The sequence below is a fragment of the Macaca mulatta genome, chromosome 15, assembly GCF_049350105.2.
Source record: "Macaca mulatta isolate MMU2019108-1 chromosome 15, T2T-MMU8v2.0, whole genome shotgun sequence".
NCBI lineage: Eukaryota > Metazoa > Chordata > Mammalia > Primates > Cercopithecidae > Macaca > Macaca mulatta.
In genome coordinates this window covers 119849142-119865028 of record NC_133420.1, presented here as the reverse complement: position 1 = coordinate 119865028, position 15887 = coordinate 119849142, and the positions used below count along the sequence as shown (strand labels likewise).

At 45.7% G+C, this 15887-nt stretch overlaps 1 protein-coding gene across 2 annotated transcripts in view; it reads left to right on the top strand.

Moving 5' to 3' along the window:
- The first annotated feature begins 11182 nt into the window (after positions 1 to 11182).
- Positions 11183 to 15887, top strand: part of SHC3 (SHC adaptor protein 3) — a 173815-nt gene continuing 169110 nt past the window's right edge. The window contains exon 1 of one of the 2 annotated variants that reach the window (XM_077964975.1): positions 11183 to 12337. In XM_077964975.1, the coding sequence (XP_077821101.1) occupies positions 11864 to 12337 (474 nt within the window). In that variant the 5' untranslated portion in view covers positions 11183 to 11863. 2 annotated transcript variants of the gene reach the window in all.

The following is a 15887-nucleotide window of genomic DNA, read 5'->3' as shown; positions in this document are numbered from 1 at the left end:
CATTAGTTTTTGTGTGAATTATTCTCTCAGTGTTATATCTTTGTGACTATCATTCCACATTTGTACACTCCAACACTCTCTCCAGATGGGAGTCTGTCACACCACCACTGACTAACCTTTAATGTTGAGAAGTACCCTAAGGGAATAACATTTACTGCATGATTTAATGTCATGGGTACAGCTCCTTCAGAGAAACCTCAAAGTATAGGGTGCTTCATTTCAACAACTTAATAATTATCTCTCTTTTGCTAAAGTTGCAGATCCTTTATTTCATCAGATATCTTTCTCCCCATATGCCACTCCACCCCAACAGCTACGCTGCTAGCGAGGTGCAGGGCAGCTGACCTGATGTAACATCTTGTATGAGAAACAAATGATTATAAGGCCTAGCCCCTGATATCACTGGGAGAATCACAGTGGAAATGGTTTTATATAAAGTAACATATTAGTTTCTATTTTTTTTTATAAATGTATTTCTACACACGTTTTCTTAAAACAGGTTTTTATCATGCATGGGTTACATGCTATAAAATTCCCTCATTTAAAGTGTACAATTCAATATCTTAGTAAACTTACAGGATTATAAAACCACCACCACAATCCAGTTCTAAAATGTATCCGTCACCACAAAAGCTCCCCTGTACCCCTTTGTCATCAGTTCCTAATCCTGCCCCGACCCAAGTCTCAGGTATTATACTGATCTGCTTTCTGTCTCAATAGGTTTGACTTGTCTAAACATTTCATAGAAATAAAAGGAATCATACTGGTGGTCATCTATGGCCTGGATGTGTAGAGTGGGAAGGGGACTGGGGAGATCAAACTGCTTATTAAAAAGGCTTCCATCAAGCCTCCTCATTTTAGCACCTCCCCTGCTTTTGCACTCATTTCCCAAGTACCCGATGTTGCTCACTCCTAAAGCTACAGAGGTCAGTCATTCACAGCTCAGCCTGGAGTCAGAGTGGCTGGAGTTGAGTCCTGGCTATAGCCTTAACTGGCTGTGACCTTGGCAGGTTACTTAGCTGCCCCATGCCTCAGTTTTCTTATCTGTGAAACAGGGGTAATGATAATAGCTATATCATTAGATGAAAACACATTTAAAGTACTTAGAAGAGTACCTGGAAGATATTTTTGGCTATTCCTATTATTTTAAGGGGTTCTTGGTTTAAATTCTTGACTTTTTAAATTAGGATGTGGCCAGGGCTGGGAACTCTGTTGCAGAGGGACTTTTCGTCACAGGGTTCTCCTGAGCTCCATGAACCTGCCGTGTCAGCAGCTCCACTAGGATTTTGTCTTGCTAGCCTTCTCAAGGCTGACCATCTTGCTGTTCCCCAGATTCTGGGCAGGCAATGTTCAGTCTGTTTTATCCTGTGCTTGGAATGTGTCCAGAAATTTTGTTTTCAGTTTGGAATTACTGCACAGTGACTGAGCAGTCAGAAGGCCTTGTTTAGGTGGGAATCAACTGAGTGTCACTACCATCACCTGGGAGCCACCCATACCTACTGAGTCAGGAACCCTGGGGTGGGACCAGCGGTCTGTGGGTAAAGAGCCTGCTGGAGCATTTGGAAGCTTGCTTAGGTTTGAGAACCACAGAACATGGAATGGCTGCTCATGGCTTGTGGTGGGAAACACAAAGTCTTGGTGGTCTCCGCCTCTCTAAGTTCTTCAGGTAGGGAAGGCCTTTCTGGAGTGTCTGCTATCTACAGACTGACGCCCCTATGTCACTGTTACTGATTCTCATATGAAAGACAAATAGAACATATGTAAATATTGTACCAATGTAGGTTTTCTATGCATATTAATATATAATTATGCACATAAATTAACCACATGAAATTAAAATAATACATATAATTAATTTACATAAATATACAATATAGGTTATATGTAAGGATATATAATTATGTATATGTCTTAATTCATAGCATCTTATATGATATGTATAAATTGTATCACAGAATATAACTATTATACATAATTATGTGCAAAAATATTTATCAAGAAAGATAAAAATGGTAAACATTTGACAACTATAGGGAGAACTCACACAGAGTCTAGCAGAAATGATCTAATTAAAAGTAGCTTAAACATTACTGTGCCTCCAGAACTGAGACTCAAGTTTACAGCAGGCCACTAAACATTTTTTTGTATTTAAAATAATTAAAAATATATATTATATAATTATAAATTAATATGATTATATAATTATAAATTAATATATTTATTCATGTATATAATATATAAATATATGCATATACTTAGAGGCAGGCTGTCACTCTGTCACCCAAGCTAGGGGGCAGTGGGGCAATCATAGCTCACTGAAGCCTCAAACTGCAGGGCCATTTGTTGATGGAACATGTAGGTTAAGTTAAACAAGGTTCAAGTGCACAGGCAGACTGCCTCCCACTGAGGTCTGGTAAATCTCAGCACTTTTTGTTTGGAGCCAACCAGTCAGAATGTAGTCAGAAAGTTGTCATTCCTTCCACCAATCAGAAGCCACAAATTCTTGAATAACCATACTACAACTACTCAGTATGAAGCACCATTTGCAACTATGAAGACAGCAAAGATAGCAAAAACCAAAGCTGCTGAGGTTGCAGGAAAATTAATATGCTCCTAGTGATTATTGCCAGTGGTGAAAACTGACAAAACATTTAGCAACATCAATCAAGAGTTGTAGAAATGTTCATTTCCTTGTGAATTAGGTTCAGAAATAATTCAGTGGATATAAAACAAGCTGCATGTGCAAAGGCTCTCTTTTATGTCAACATTTGCAGTGTTGGTAAGTTAGAAACAACTAAGTGTGCAGTGATAGCAGAGTGTCTAAGGGAATGATCATGTCTTGACGCCATGGACTATTATTCAGCTGTGAAATATACTTGTGGAGATTATATTATATGACAAAAAGTCTCTAAAAGTAGATCTTTTAGAGGGAAAATGAGGAAGAGTAAATTGTTTCTACATAAAACTAGATATGCAGATAGTCAAGGAACTGAAAGGAATACAGAGTCTCGTTTAAATTTTTCTAAATGAAGCAGTTCTTCTTCAGGAAAAGCTGTAATTTATTGTTTTACAAATGAAATAAGGTTCTTACATATTTCAATCTAGCAACTATTTTTGAGCACACAGTGCTCAAATATAGTGCTAGCTATACCGTATAGTGCAAATTCTTGCAATTCTCTCTTCTTTTTCTGAGGAATTGTCCCTTGGGATTCTCCCTTCTGAAACAAGAATTGATTTCCTAGTATTGTCTGCTTTACAGTGTTTCTGTTTTCTTCCTCTCCTCTTGTATCTCCCCTAACTAGGCCAGCATGGGCCTGGGGATGGACTTTTCCCAAGATTTACTTTGTCCCTTTTCTGTATGTGAAGTAGGCAGTGACTTAAATGTTAAATATTTGAGGTAGTGGATATGTTGTCTAACTTGATTGAAATATTCTACATTGTATTCATAAATCATAACATCTCTTTGTGGCCTGTACATGTATACAATTATAAATTATTACTTTACAGTAAAAAGGTAGGCAGTGACATGTCAATCTTTCCCCAATAATAATAAAAATACCTCATGCTGGGCCCACGTGGCTCTTGTGTTCTGCTGTCTGATAACCATGGCAACAGTGTAAGGCAGTGGTAGGCTGTGTTTCTTTTTTTCCTCCCTCTGTAAGGGTGGGAACTGAGCAGTGACAGAGCTGGAATGAGGACCCTCTTTGTGTGATTATTTTTGTGAGAGCACTGGGTCAGGCTGGCTTTGGTGTGACTCCCTGCTCTGTTGCCGGCTAGCCCTGTCACCCTAGAAAGTCACCTGGCTTCTACTGGCCTCATTGTTCTCATCTGTAAAATGGGGTGATAATAGGACTGTCATGGTAGAGTCATGAGGAACAATGGACCCACAGGAAGTGCTCAGTATGGTGCCAGGCCCAGTGAGCAGTAGCCTTTGAGGAACTGTGGCCTCCACCCCAACTCTCACATATGTGTAGGGAGTTGAAGCTGCTTGGAGGGAGGGAAGATAATTTGGAACTTAGATCATTGGAACCTTAGAAATACAGAATATGAAGGGCACTAGGGACTGGTGAGTCAGCGCTCTGACCCATCCTTGGAGCTGATGGAGGTTCAAGGTCCTTCTCTGAGGACAGGGAGCCAGGCCCTGGCCTCCAGTTGTAAGGAGCTCTCCTCGGTGCTGAAGCACTGCGTTCCGCTGTTGGGAGCCCTGTTCCAGAGTATTCTTAACCACAGGTATTCCTACATCCAGTCCTGCTCCCCACTCTCACAGCGGGGAATGGGCATGTGGTTACCTGAGGGTCCCTGCAAAGAGTGCGTCTTTCCCTCTGCCTGGGAACCCCTCCCTCTACTGTCAATATGAGGTGTGGCTCTTCTGTCTTCTAAATAAGTTGTGCCCTCATTTGCTCTTCCCTGAGTGCCCAGCCATCTCACCCTTCTCACATTGTCCTGGAGAAGCTCTCTTCTGTTTTAGCCTCCTCCCAGGGTGACCCCAGTCTCTGGCTTCAACAAAACTGGGACTCCCCACCCCCCAACACTGTGGTGAGGCTTGTCCTTCTCCCCACCGACACTTCAAAAGGCACCGTTAGGGACCTGCTCCCATGCACCTGTGACGTGCACCCCAAGGCCCCAGGTTGCAGTCTTTCCAGGGCCTCAAGAGCACTAGCATTTGATCCTCCTTCAGGGGCCATCCTATCCTCCACTCCACATCCATTCCTGACTCCTGCTGGCTGTGTCCTCCATGGTCTCCCTCCTGTGCCTTCATCCTGGAATGGACCCTCTAGCTAACGATTCACTGTCTTCCATTTCATACACAGGCAGATGGATGCCCATATCTGGGCTCTCCATGGCTGGTTCATGGTGCCATGCAGCAATCCCTTGCTCATCCTGACGCATTGGCAGCACCCTTCGCCCTCCTCTGCAGCCATTCTGTACCTTTAACCGCAACTCAAATGCCTTACAGAAATGAAATCCTCTCACTTTTTAAGTACAGCCCTGCCTTTTATTTATGGTGAAAATCAAGTGTAACATCCAAATCAGACATAAAAGCCTTGAGTTTCCTACCATGGCCACAGGCAAATTGACGTTCAAGCACACTCAGCATGTACTTCCCCTCAGCCTTCCAGTCTGCTCTGTGCCTGGGGGCTGCCTCTTCCCATGGTCCCATCACAAGCTCCCTGGACCTCTGGCTTCCCATGGGTGTGGCCAATGGGAGGCACCAACAGGAGAGAAGAGTGGGGAAGGAGACAGGCTGGTTATTTCCTCTCTCTGGCCTCCTCTTTGTCCGTAACTTTTGCCCTCTGAAACTTCAGCTGCCCCTGACACCCTCCACTTCAAAGTTCCAGCTGGAATTCTACTGGCTCAATTTCCTTTCCGTTGCTTTGGTTCTAGAGGTGGAGACAGCTTCTGAGTCTTGTGAATCCCTGGTATATCACCATCCTTTTGGGCTATGTTAACCCCATCTTTATGTCTCTTATATTAAAGTTTCTGCCTTTGAACCACTTCAGAGGGGAGGGACTCCTGTTTTCTACTTGGGACCCTGAATGATCTGCTCATCAAGTCCTCCCTCCCTCCAGAGGATAAGATATCCCACCATCCCCACAGGGCAAGAGCTACCCACGCTCTTGACCTGTTTCCTTCCTGCATTGATTTCTCCCACTCTGCTTTGCTCCCTGCCCCTAAACACACTCCTAACTCTTCCATCCCCTGCTTTGTAGTCTCTGCTCTACTGCTGGCTACTGCCCTATGTCCTACCTTTCATTTCATTCCATCTTCTGGAAAGTATGATCTTTTCATTCATTTCTGGTCTCATTCAGCTGGCACCATCCTGTTACCTAAGTAGAAACCGCTCCATCCCCGTTGCTAAGATGTCTGGAAATGGCTGATTGCCTCCTGCTGAGGATGGGTCTCAGCAGGTACCTTACACAAGCTGTCTGAATCAGGGTGATGCTGGGTCATGAACGTGGCTTTGGAGTAAGACTATTCTGTCAGTTCCTCACTGTATTAGTCTGTTCTCATGCTGCTGTAAAGAAATACCAGAAACTGGGTAATTTATAAAGAAAAAAGGTTTAATTGGCTGACAGTTCTACAGGTTGTATGGGAAGCATGGCTGGGGAGGCCTCAGGAAACTTACAATCATGGCGGAAGGGGAAGGGGAAGCAGGCATATCTACATGGCAGGGGCAGAATGAAGAGAGAGCAAAGGGAGAGGTGCTGCATACTTTTAAACAACCAGATCTTGTGAGAATCCTATTATGAGACAGCACTAGGGGACAGCTAAACCATTAGAAACTGCCCCCATGATCCAGTTACCTTCCATTAGGCACCACCTCCAATACTGGGGATTACAATTCAATCTGAGATTTAGGCAGGGACACAAATCCAAACCATATCATTCACCCAGTGTGGCTCTGGCACATTTTGTAACTCCTCTGATCCTTGGTTTCTTTTCATTCAAAACAGGCTGAAAACCATCTATCTATAGCAGGCATGCATTGGTGCCTAGGGACACTCAGTCAAGGTGGTTATGACTGTCATCACTGCACTTGTTAACTATCACTGGTTTTTCTCTTGAAACTCTCTTCCATGACATTCATCAAACCAGGTTTCCATATTTATCCTCCAATTTCTGGCCATTTTTTTTTTTCTTAGCTCCCATCTGGGAAATCTGGCATTTGCAAGTTTCCACTTCCAGCCCTGACTGCTTTTCAGCTCTGGCCATCTCTGCATGGAAGATCCCCACCCCTCACACACGTTCAAAGCCCAGTCCTTGCCTTTCCCTGTGACCTGCCTGTCATGGGGATGCTCCTCATCCTCATGGGTAACACTCAACTCAACCCAATGGTCCAAGTTAGAAACATGGGCTTTGCTTAGCATTCCTGTCTTTGGGAGAGGCTGGGCTTCGGGGTGCCATGGGCCCACAGCCTTTATATCAACTTTTTCTGGGGGTGCTCAGCAGCAGAGTGCCACCTGCTGGAGGCTGTTCCTCCCTGGGCAGCCCACAGTAAGGAGATGAATGGGGGAGAGTGAGGGAGTGTGTGGGAGTGAATGAGGAGCCCTGCAGGCCAGGGGATACTCTCTGTGAATGGCACTCTTTCTCCAGAACTCTCGGCAGGACCGAGGTGTGTGGGGCCTGGGTCACAACTCACTTCTGCCTCTGCTCCATCCTGCAACCTCCCCTGCTTTCCATGGAGCTTGGTCCCTAATAATCATCTTGCATTCCAAACTCTGTCTCAAATTCTGGCTGCAGACAGTCTACCCAGCCTCGCTCTCCCTCACACTTCCTCATCACAGAGACAGATCCTTTACCTTCCCAGCTATATTGAATCCATCCCTCTCTTTCCAGCCCCACTGCTCTTGCTTTTATTCAAGCCCTTGTTCTTTTTTAACTTGTCCCGTTATCTCCCACTCCTCTCAACTTCCTAAAGCCACCGCAGGTCACTATCAAAGTGGTCTCCATAAAAGGCAAACCTGACTGTGTGACCCTCTCTCAAGCCCCTTGTATCCGTCTGTTCTTGCATTGCTATGAAGGAATGCCAGAGGGTAATTTATAAAGAAAAGAGGTTGAATTGGCTTATGGTTCTGCAGACTGTACAGGAAGTATGGTACTGGCATCTGCTTGGCTTCTGGTGAGGGCCTCAATTGTGGCAGGAGGTGAAGGGGCAGCAGGAGTGTCACGTGGTGTGAACAGAAGCAATAAAGAGAGTGAGAGGGGAGGTGCCACATTTTTAATTTAATTTTATTTATTTTATTTCGTTTTATTTATTTTTATTTTGTTTGAGACAAAGTCTCACTCTTGTTGCCCAGTCTGGAATGCAATGGAGTGATCTCGGCTCACTGCAACCTCCTCCTCCCGGGTTCAAGCGATTCTCCTGCCTCAGCCCTCAGAGTAGCTGGGATTACAGGCACCTGCCACCATGACCAGCTAGTTTTGGTATTTTTAGTAGAGATAGGGTTTCACCTGTTGGCCAGGCTGAACTCAAATTCCTGACCTCAGGTGATCCGCCCACCTTGGCCTCCCAAAGTGCTGGGATTACAGTGCTGGGATTACACCGCACCAGGCTGCCACATTCTTTTATCCAAGCAAATCTCATGTAAGCTCAGCGCGAGAACTCACTCATCACCAAGGGAATGGTGCTAAGCCATTCATGAGGGATCCACCCCCATGATTCAGTCACCTCCTACCAGGCCAAACCTCCAACACCGAGGGTCACATTTCAACATGAAATTTGGAGGGGACACACATCCAAACCACATCACCCCTCTAAGCCTCTTTGAGTGCCCAGCCCTCCTGACCCCCTCACCAACCCAACCAGCTTACCAGGGATTCTGGGAGACTCTAGACTGCTCAGGCCTGGAGCCCTTGCCCACACAGTCTCCTCCTGTGAAGTCTACCTGGAGGATGCCTCCACTGGGGTCAGGGGTCACCTCCGCATCCTCAGGTCAAGCTCACTCCTTTGGTCAAGTTTTTGTATCTCACACATATTTAAAGATTCACACAGCCTTAACTAGGTTATAGCATTAATTTCAGATTTTCTGCCTTCCAGAAGGCAAAACCACCTTCCCCAGGGCCCAGCTCATGGCACCTTCTCAGAAATTTGTGGATTCTCCCTTGGGGCCTCCAGAGGAACCAGCTCTGCCCACACCCCTGCTGGATCCCAGCATGACCCATTTGGACTTCTTACCTACAAACTGGAAGATAATAAATTGTGTTATTTTAAGCCATTGATTTTGTGGTAATTTGTTATGGCAACCATAGAAAGCAAATACGTGTTTAAGCATTGATTTAAAAAAGAAAAACCACAACATGCCAGAAAGGCTCTCATTGTAAATTACCCCAGCCTGCCTGGCTTTGGTGAATCTCAAGGCTGACTTTAAAATGGAGTTTATTTTCCTGCTTCCTTCCATGTTGTCAGAAGGCTATCAAGCAAGCCAGCATCAGAAAGTTTCATTTACATTTAGCATTTTCTGTCGCAGTGGTCTCCTCTGTCATCTGCCTCTACGTTCATCAAGCAGATATGTGGGCTTTCTGCGACAGGGTCTAAAATAAACATGAACAGCTCCCCAGCAAGGGCAAAGGGTTTTCTCATGAGTAGGGTGTGTGAGCTTCTGTGTGGGCTGCACAGCCTCCTTTTGATGCTGAGAGGCCTTCGGGTTTTTCTTTTTCCACCTCTCTGCTACGTTCCAAAGTGTTGATACTATTTTCCAGGTAAGTGAGGTTTTACCGTACTACTGTGTTCTTGGAATATTAATTTCCGTCTTTGATTACATATCTTTTCATATATAGTAAATTTATATTGCTATTTATATTTTAAAATGACCAATTTCCCTCCACTGGCCTCATAATAAAAGAAATAAAAGTCTCCTGTTGGCTAAAGGGTTAAGTACTTAGCTTTGGATTTTTTTTTTTTTTCCTCCCTGGAGCCTCAGAACGTGTACAGGTGTTCTACATGCCTTTCACAAAAAAAGAATCAAGGGCTAGGAACCTAGGTTTTGAACGTGCATTCGGTGTACATTCATAATAAAAGCTGAACGACTGGCACATTCATGGTTGTTCCTTGATGTAAATGAACTGCTGAATGAAAGTTTAGGGGCACAGCTCACCTCCAAGAGAGACCCTCTTCACACTCAGACCTGACCAAGGGATCTCAAATTCCCTTGTAAAACAGCTTTTCCTCTCCACAGCAGCTGGCCTCTTCCTCCCGGTATCTTTGCAGTCCGGCTGGGTGTTTTTTTTTCTTTTTTTTTTTTTTTCCTTTTTTTTTTTCCCACACTGCCGTTGGATAAAAGATCCCGCCTTTGATTGAAATGGAATCTTCCACTATTGAGCAAGCCTTTGTTGAATGAGTCATCGGGGCGGCCGCTCATTGGCTGAGGCCGCTGGAGCCCAGGGGATTGCCTGGCACCGGCTGCAAGGCCCTGCTTCATTCACAGAAACGCTGGCTCGCTCGCTAGCCTTTTCATTCACACAAACAGCATTTCATTCACATTTTGCTGTTTTTGTCTGCATCTAATGAAGATCTCGCTTTGGGAATGATAGGGCTGTTTCGCTACAGATCTGGGGAGGACTCTGATAACCATCAAAATCATCTATGGGGTGTGCAATTGCTGTTGCTATGCAAGCCAGGGAACGGGAACAAATGAGTGCCGTGTGGCTGTTCTGCTAGGGCTGCGCACAGGAGGCGAGCCGTGGGGACGCGTTTCCTGTACCGGGGACGCCGCGGCTCCTCTGCGCTCTTGCGTCCTAGGGGTTGGCCTCACCCGCTCGCCCGCCATGAGTGGCGCTCATTAAACCCTGCTCCGTAGAGCAGGGTTCAAGACTCAGGACCTCACGTGCCCCACATGTTCGATCATGGGCGTGAGAGGTCAGGGTGACCTGAGAGTGTGCTAGAACTGAATTTATTCGCTTGCTCAGAAGTTGCGGGGAAACTTTGATAGTGAGTGTTTCACTGTGGAGCAGGTGATCCTAATGAATGAGGAAGCCTGGCAGAGCCCACTGAGGTCAAGAGTCAGAGGGCTTCAGTCTCGGGCAGACCTTTGGGGACAGTGAAAGTCTTGCTCTCCTAACTGAGAGAAAGAAGGCCTGTGCATTTTACTTGCAAGCCCGAGCCTGACTCCTGAAAAGAAGGCATATTTTCCCCCCTGTGGATTTGATGTGCAATGAGAACAGCTGCATTTTTTTCCTTCCTGACTGCAGGGTTGCAAGCAGCAACTGAAGGAACATTGAAATGTATTTGTAGCATTTCTTAGGCGTTTTTCCAGAGCTTAAACACATTCAGTAGGAATAAAGCTTCAAATGCAGCCCCTTTTTTGGAATGGATTTCTGGAGCCTGTTGCCACTCGTCAAAGACGCACTCTTCTTTTTTGGAAGTGGATATTCAACTTAACCCTGGCTGAGAAAGACTGCTGTAAATTAGCAGGGAAGACCCCTTGATTGGCACTGTGCAGAAGTTCATATGCAGATTTTTTTTTTTTGGAGGAACTGCATTGCTACAAAGACACTTGTCATCGCTGCTCTGTTAATTTGAAAAGAAAAAGAAAAATCTAGGAAATTGGTATTTTATGTTCACCTGAGGGTGAATATCCTTTTTGTTTTTTCTATTTAAAAATTCATGCTGCCTTCCAAGTCAGGATTCATCAGGATTCGCTGAAGATCTGATTCTTAAAAAGCCTTCGTCACATTTTAACGCATCGCTGTTAGACACTTTTACAGGCTCACACAGATGGGCTGAGCAGGGACGAGCAAAACCTAACAGAATAATGGGTTTCAGAAAGTTCATTTGACGATTTGAAGGAACTGGATTGGATTTACCTTTGGCACAAATGCAGATTGTGGGGGATGGGAAGGTGAAAAATCAAAGGTTGGAAGGAAATATCTGGGAAGGTAGAAAAAGGAAATTTGAGAATTGATTGGCTCTAGTGTGCTGTCAGCGGGTGGATGTCGTTTTTTTCTTCTTTTTTTCCTTTTTTTCTTTTCTTTTTTTTTTTTTTTTTCTGCTACAGGAAGTGATTTGCAGTGCTCACCGAGCCTTTGTTGAGAAGGGTCTCCTCTCAGAGTGAGTCATGCTTTTGCTGTTAGCAGCCCCAAGCAGCTGGGCGCTCCATCAGAGGCAACTATGACTTTTGCAAAGCAAACGTGCAACCCCAAGCAGCGGTCTCCAGGGCCGGGGCTGCGCGGCCGCTGCTGTGCTGGCTTTTAATGGTGGGAGAGCACCATCCTCTTGCTCTGTTCTCGCTCTCCAGAAGGCTGTCCCGGGGCCCCCACTCTCCGTCCCGCTCCGGGGACAGTGGCTCGCCTGCTATGCGCGGCAGCCCGCGCCAGGGCCGGCACCAGCAGCGCCCGGGCGGATGCAGCGAGCCCACGGAGGGGCATGCTTCCACGCACCAAGTACAACCGCTTCAGGAATGACTCGGTGACATCGGTCGATGACCTTCTCCACAGCCTGTCGGTGAGCGGCGGCGGAGGCAAGGTTTCAGCGGCGCGCGCGACCCCGGCGGCGGCTCCCTACTTGGTGTCCGGAGAGGCGCTGCGCAAGGCGCCCGACGATGGGCCCGGCAGCCTGGGCCACCTGCTCCACAAGGTGTCCCACCTGAAACTCTCCAGCTCGGGCCTCCGCGGCCTGTCGTCGGCCGCCCGGGAGCGGGCGGGCGCGCGGCTCTCGGGCAGCTGCAGCGCGCCCAGCCTGGCCGCCCCGGACGGCAGCGCGCCCCCGGCGCCCCGCGCCCCGGCCATGAGCACCGCCAGGAAGGGCCGGCCGGGCGACGAGCCGCTGCCCAGACCCCCTCGGGGGGCGCCGCACGCCAGCGACCAGGTGCTGGGGCCTGGAGTCACCTACGTGGTCAAGGTGGGTGCGGGCGCCGGCCGCCCTGAGGGTTGGGGATTCTGGGGCCAGGGTGGGGGCCAGTTCGGGACAGATTCCTTCATTCCCTGAAGTCCGGGGTGCGGGGCGCACCCGCGACTGTCACGTTAGAGGCAAGGAAATGCGCACTCCTTAGCAATCAGCTCGCTTGACAGCGGTGAGGAGGGAACTACAAATGCGGTTTTCCCGCATCCATTGGGAGAAGGTTTACCACTCGGATGACCGCTCCGTCCCGGTTTTCCCTGGGCTCCACTTTTTTGGCACGCCTTTGCCACCTGGCTTACCAGATGTCTGGTCAGTGTCATGGGAGCCCAGCCCTGGACAGCGGGGGTCCGGCCTGCCTAGTATCTAGGAAACGCGCTGGGGAGCCCAGGGCAGCCCCGGGGAGGAGAGATGCACTGAGTGGCGGCCCTACTCCTGCTGTGTCTTCCCTGGAGGGAGGGTAGGCATCTTGTTGACCCCGCAGCAAGAATTCCCAGCTCCTTGCAGAGCAGGCCAAATGTTGTGTTGCTTTCTCTTCGACGGGCTTTACTTTCTCACCCAGGCCAGGTTTTCTTGGGGTTTGTCTTTCATTCCCTAAGGAGAGGTTCTCCTTTACAGCAGCGGAATGAGAATTCTGGGACTATTTTTCTGGTGACTGTAGTCTTCCATTTAAATGTGCTAAAAGGGAACTAGGGCGCTGCGCTTGGAGCCACAGGCTGGAAAGGAGTTTTTTCCTCCAACACAAAGATGATAAAAGCACGATGTAGTCAATAAAATTCCACCCTTATGCAAGCGTGTTATGATATTTAAGGAAAAAGCCTCAGCACAGTTCAAGTAATCTGCCACGCGGTTATTTCCTTCTGCCCGTTGGGCAGCTCAGAGCTTTACCAGCCTCCACAGCCGAGCAGACACCCCCTACATAAGGGGTTAAGGATGGAAGTTGCAGTATTTCAATCCTGCCACTCCAAGGCATGGCTTTGTATTGAGAAAGAAATGAGACACAAACTCTATCCCCACAGTGTCCTCAGTAACACTGAGAAACCCCCAGGATGTCTGTTCGTAAATATTGGCTGCAGATTCCAGTGTAAAAATTTAGCAGAACGCATCCTCAGGTAAAATGCAGTATCTGGTCGGAACTAAAATATTAACAGAGATACTTAACTTTGTGGATTACCTTTAACTATATAAAAAGTGCTTGAAGATGAATGTGGCCATTGTTGTTAAAAGAGGGCCTCTTCACCTTTTCAGTCTGCTTTTGAATTTAACCTTCATTTTAGCTTCTAAGTATGTTTTATTATATTTTACCAAAGGGATATAGATGAGCATAATATATGCATATTTGGGTTAGTTTATTTTAAGAGAAACAGAATATTCTTCTTGTTTTGCTTATTTAAATTATATAACCAGGGGCCAAAAACAAAAAGAAAAAAAAAAAAAAACCAAACCAAAAATCCCTGACAGCTTTGAGGTTGTGTTTACTTCTGGGTTGTTAGTATAATTGCTGTTTTAAAAAGCCTACATTTCAAATAGACAAATAGACCTTGGCAAAGCTTTTTCTACCTGTCATATTTAACAGAGTAGTTTTCAAATTGAGGGAGAATTCTCAAACTTATGGCTTTAAATTTTTGTTTGAATCACTTTGCTTAGAACTTTGCTTTTGCTTTTTAAAGAAGGAAGGCCATCATCCAGTTTGAAAGGTCAAATGTGGCAAAATAATGATGAATGTACTAAAATAAAATGGCTCTGCATCGACAATCTGTTGCTGTAAGGTTTGTAACTTACTGGCAGCATCAGCAGTAGTATTCATAGTCAAAGGACTGGATCTGCAGAGAGCTTGTCTGTGTCTTGGGGTTACTTTGTGATGCCTCAAATTTAAGGGGTTGCAGTGACGGGTTGAGGGGTGCATGGCATGACTAATTAGGGTTCTGTACCATCCATGGTTTGGTTCCTTGTTCATTAGCAGCCGTGAGTAGTGATGTGATGTGAACATAAACGCAGGCATTGTCCTCTGCTTTCCTGGAGAAGTTTGAAATCACGCAGAAAGAAAACCAGATGCTAAAGTGTGTGTGCATGTTTGATTCAAATTATCACATGGCCCTCTGTTGGCGCACATGTGCAAACTCCCGCATTGCCTATGTTGAGTTTAAAACTGTGAACTTATTTTATTGAAAAATTATTAACCGAAAACAATCTTAATTTGGCATTATTTAGAATTTTTGAATAGTTCTACTGGTATCCTTACTTTAAAAGATTTCTGGTAGATAGAAATGGGCCATCTTTATCATATGACTAGATACCAATCGTAAAAACTAAGGGTTTAGGGTTTGGGAAAGGATGCATTATTCTCTTTGATGTAATTTTTTTCTAAATTAAAAATAAAGCCCCCAAATGTTTTCTAGTTTCCTGGAAAATTTATATACTGTATTATAGATTTTCCCCTCAAAGAAATACCAGGTGATATTAGGATATTGCACACATGAATTATAATTCAAAAATATTTTGACTTAATCTGAGAACAGGGACTGTAAAGTACAGAAGTCTGGTGAATTTTGATCATCTAGGAAACATTAAACTATTTGAGCAACAGCTTAGAATGTGAATTAATGATGGACTTAAAATTTAAACATGGAAGAAGTTCCTGAGCAACAGGAGAATTCAAAGCTCTAAGCATGTCTAATTGGTCCATCATTGAGTTTGCTGCTAAATAACAGAACAGGGCTATGCACACAGGAAGGCTGCAGCTTACTCTGCCTGGAGGTTTATATTCTTTTCAGCTGGGCCTCATTGGCAGCACCTTTTTACTCCCCTAAGTGTACTTGACATTTCCTTTTTTTCTTTTGGTGACGTAAAAGAAAGAACAAGAAACTATGCTCTTGACAGAAAAGAAAAATCCAACAGCAAAGAACAATGAATAGTTTCATTAAATTTCCATTTTAAAAGTGTTTGATATTTTGACCTAAAAGAAATACAAATGAGTATTGATTACGGTGCTGCTCTCCTTTAAATTATCTTATCCTAAAGTCAAAGCTGGGTAGGACCCCCATCACTCAAGGAGGCTGCTGGTCTTTAAGCAGGTTCAAAAGGCAATATCCTGGTCCTCCACCTTCTCCGTCCTCAGATCCACGGTGGGGAGACTGTAGGAAGGAATATGAACAGTGCAGGGGACAGGAGGCAGGGGTTCAGTTTTTAAAGAGCCACTGGGCCATCTGAAGACAAGCACAGCCTTGGCATTCAGCTCTGAAACTGCCTGCTGGAGGGGGCGAGGCTGGAGCAGGAGGCAATACTGTGTGGGCTGCACTGGATTTGCCTTTGGCCCCAGCGTGGTCCCCAAAAGACGGGCTCCTTCTTAGAGCACATCACAGCACAGACTTCAAAAGGATAAGAAGTGACCATATTTAGAACTGACCCAAGTGCCAAGGGCAAGAATCAGGAGGCTCAATGTAAAAGCAATGGTTTTAGGTGCCCGCTGCTCAGAGCTATTCCAACAGCGTCAGCATTCAGTGAGCCAGCAGATTATGTTATTCATAAACACCTGTGAAGGCTCCAGCGAAGT